The sequence below is a fragment of the Epinephelus fuscoguttatus genome, linkage group LG1, assembly GCF_011397635.1.
Source record: "Epinephelus fuscoguttatus linkage group LG1, E.fuscoguttatus.final_Chr_v1".
Taxonomy (NCBI): Eukaryota; Metazoa; Chordata; class Actinopteri; order Perciformes; family Serranidae; genus Epinephelus; species Epinephelus fuscoguttatus.
Window position 1 is genome coordinate 10992417 of NC_064752.1, and position 1898 is coordinate 10994314.

The following is a 1898-nucleotide window of genomic DNA, read 5'->3' on the forward strand; positions in this document are numbered from 1 at the left end:
TGTGGGAAACTGAGCTCAGCTTGTTCCTCACACCGACTACAAGGCACGTGTCAAAAGACTTGGCTACATCTGGACAGCTGCATGAATATTGTGTTACTAAGTTTAATTCAAGTACCATGAATTGGCATCACACTCTTTTCTAGGTTATTTGTTTTACAAATTGGTGCCTTTTTGATTAAATAATATATTAGAAAAATTAATCAAATTAAAAATGAAATTAAATATCTAATTAAATCAAAAAGTCAAGATACTGTAGAAAAATCCACCTGCTTCATTTTAGGCTGTAGCTCAATAAAAACAATTTAAAAAACAAACAAAACAAAAAAAATCACCTAGTTTGTATATTTATTTTCTATCATACATGTTATTCCGTCATGTGTGTGATGTGATGATGAGCGTGTGCTCAGTCAGTCATTGATCCCAGCGTCAGGCAGCAGATCTGCTCTCTCTACAGGGTCAACACTTTCCCAGATTCACACAGAGCTCTGTGAGTCTCTCTCCATCACCCCCCCAGTCCTCCACCTGTTCCCCTGAGATCTAACCATTGTCCCCCGGGGTGATAACAGCGTTAAGTGTGCTGCACCCCTTATTGTCTCACCAAGCTCTCTGATTGGTTGAGACTGTGAGAAAGTCCAGTGAAACCAGGACCCACACATTGATATGGAGATGTGGGACTATAAATAGGAGAGATGAAGCCAGCAGAGATCAGATTCTCTCTACAGAGACCTCTACAGCACACAGATCCAGACATGGCACCTACAATCACTGCAGCAATGACCAATTCTCAGGAGCATCTCACTCTGACCCACAAGGTAAACTCAACATCCAACAACATTTAAATATTGTTATTGAAAGCTTGTCTTTGTTCATGCAAACATTTACTCCAGAATAAGTTTATTAATGACTTTGTTCTTCTTCCTGCAGCTCAGAAAGCCTCTGGTGGAGAAGTTACGCAGAGAGCGAATCAACAGCAGCATTGAGCAGCTCAAGTCTCTCCTGGGTCCAGAGTTCCTCAAACAGCAGCCAGACTCCAAGCTGGAGAAAGCAGACATCCTGGAGATGACAGTTTGTGTCCTGACACAGCTGCAGCAGCAGCATCAACAGCAGAGAAGACTGCTGAACCACTTCAACAAGCTGCAGTCTTCCTCTGATAACAACCTGACAGAGGCTGACTTCTCTCCTCTGAGCTCCACAGTCCAGACCAGCATCACCAAAGAACAGAGTCCAGTCAACAGCGCCCTCTGGAGGCCATGGTAGACACCTACAGACTGGAGTTACTACCAGACAAACTCAGATGACCATATTGGTCAAAGATTACTGGAAATGAATTCTTCTGAATTCTGACATTTGATGAACTTGTTCTTCTGTTTTACAGAAGGTTTTATTTTGTGTGTTTTCCTGAGGAAATGACAACAACAATATCTTTCAAATTAAGAAAGAGAACTTCTTATCATGCATGTTGCATGAACCAAATCTGATTGCATCAGCAATTATTATTATTATATCTCACTGCACTTCATGTATTGGTTTTATACAGTGGTATGGTTGCATTTGTTATCTTTTGGTTATTATTAATCATTCCGATTAGAAACTTAAACAGTCCTTTTTATGGACATATTGTCAGCATTGACTTTAATCTGTGTGATTACTCAAAACTGATCTGTTGTAAGATCCAAGTGTTTATCCTTTTATTCTAAAAGGTTTCTTTAATGTCACACTGTCACAGTTTTCCAGTGACCGTCGTGTTTTCTTTGATGAACATTCATGTATTTAGCAGTTATAAACCTGCTTTTATCACACTGTGATGAAAACATTCTGATCTGTTTTAAGGTCCGTTTTTACCATTTTGCTTTTGTTTATAAAGAGCAAATTACTGTTTTTGTTTAAAAATAAAAGGA

At 39.3% G+C, this 1898-nt stretch overlaps 1 protein-coding gene across 1 annotated transcript; it reads left to right on the plus strand.

The window, feature by feature from the left end:
- Positions 1–689: 689 nt before the first annotated feature.
- Positions 690–1288, plus strand: LOC125889405 (transcription factor HES-2-like). Its single transcript, XM_049577385.1, has 2 exons — positions 690–812; positions 925–1288. Exons 1-2 carry the CDS (start codon positions 690–692, stop codon positions 1255–1257), a joined length of 456 nt encoding a protein of 151 aa, XP_049433342.1. The 3' UTR covers positions 1258–1288.
- The last annotated feature ends 610 nt before the right edge of the window (positions 1289–1898 follow it).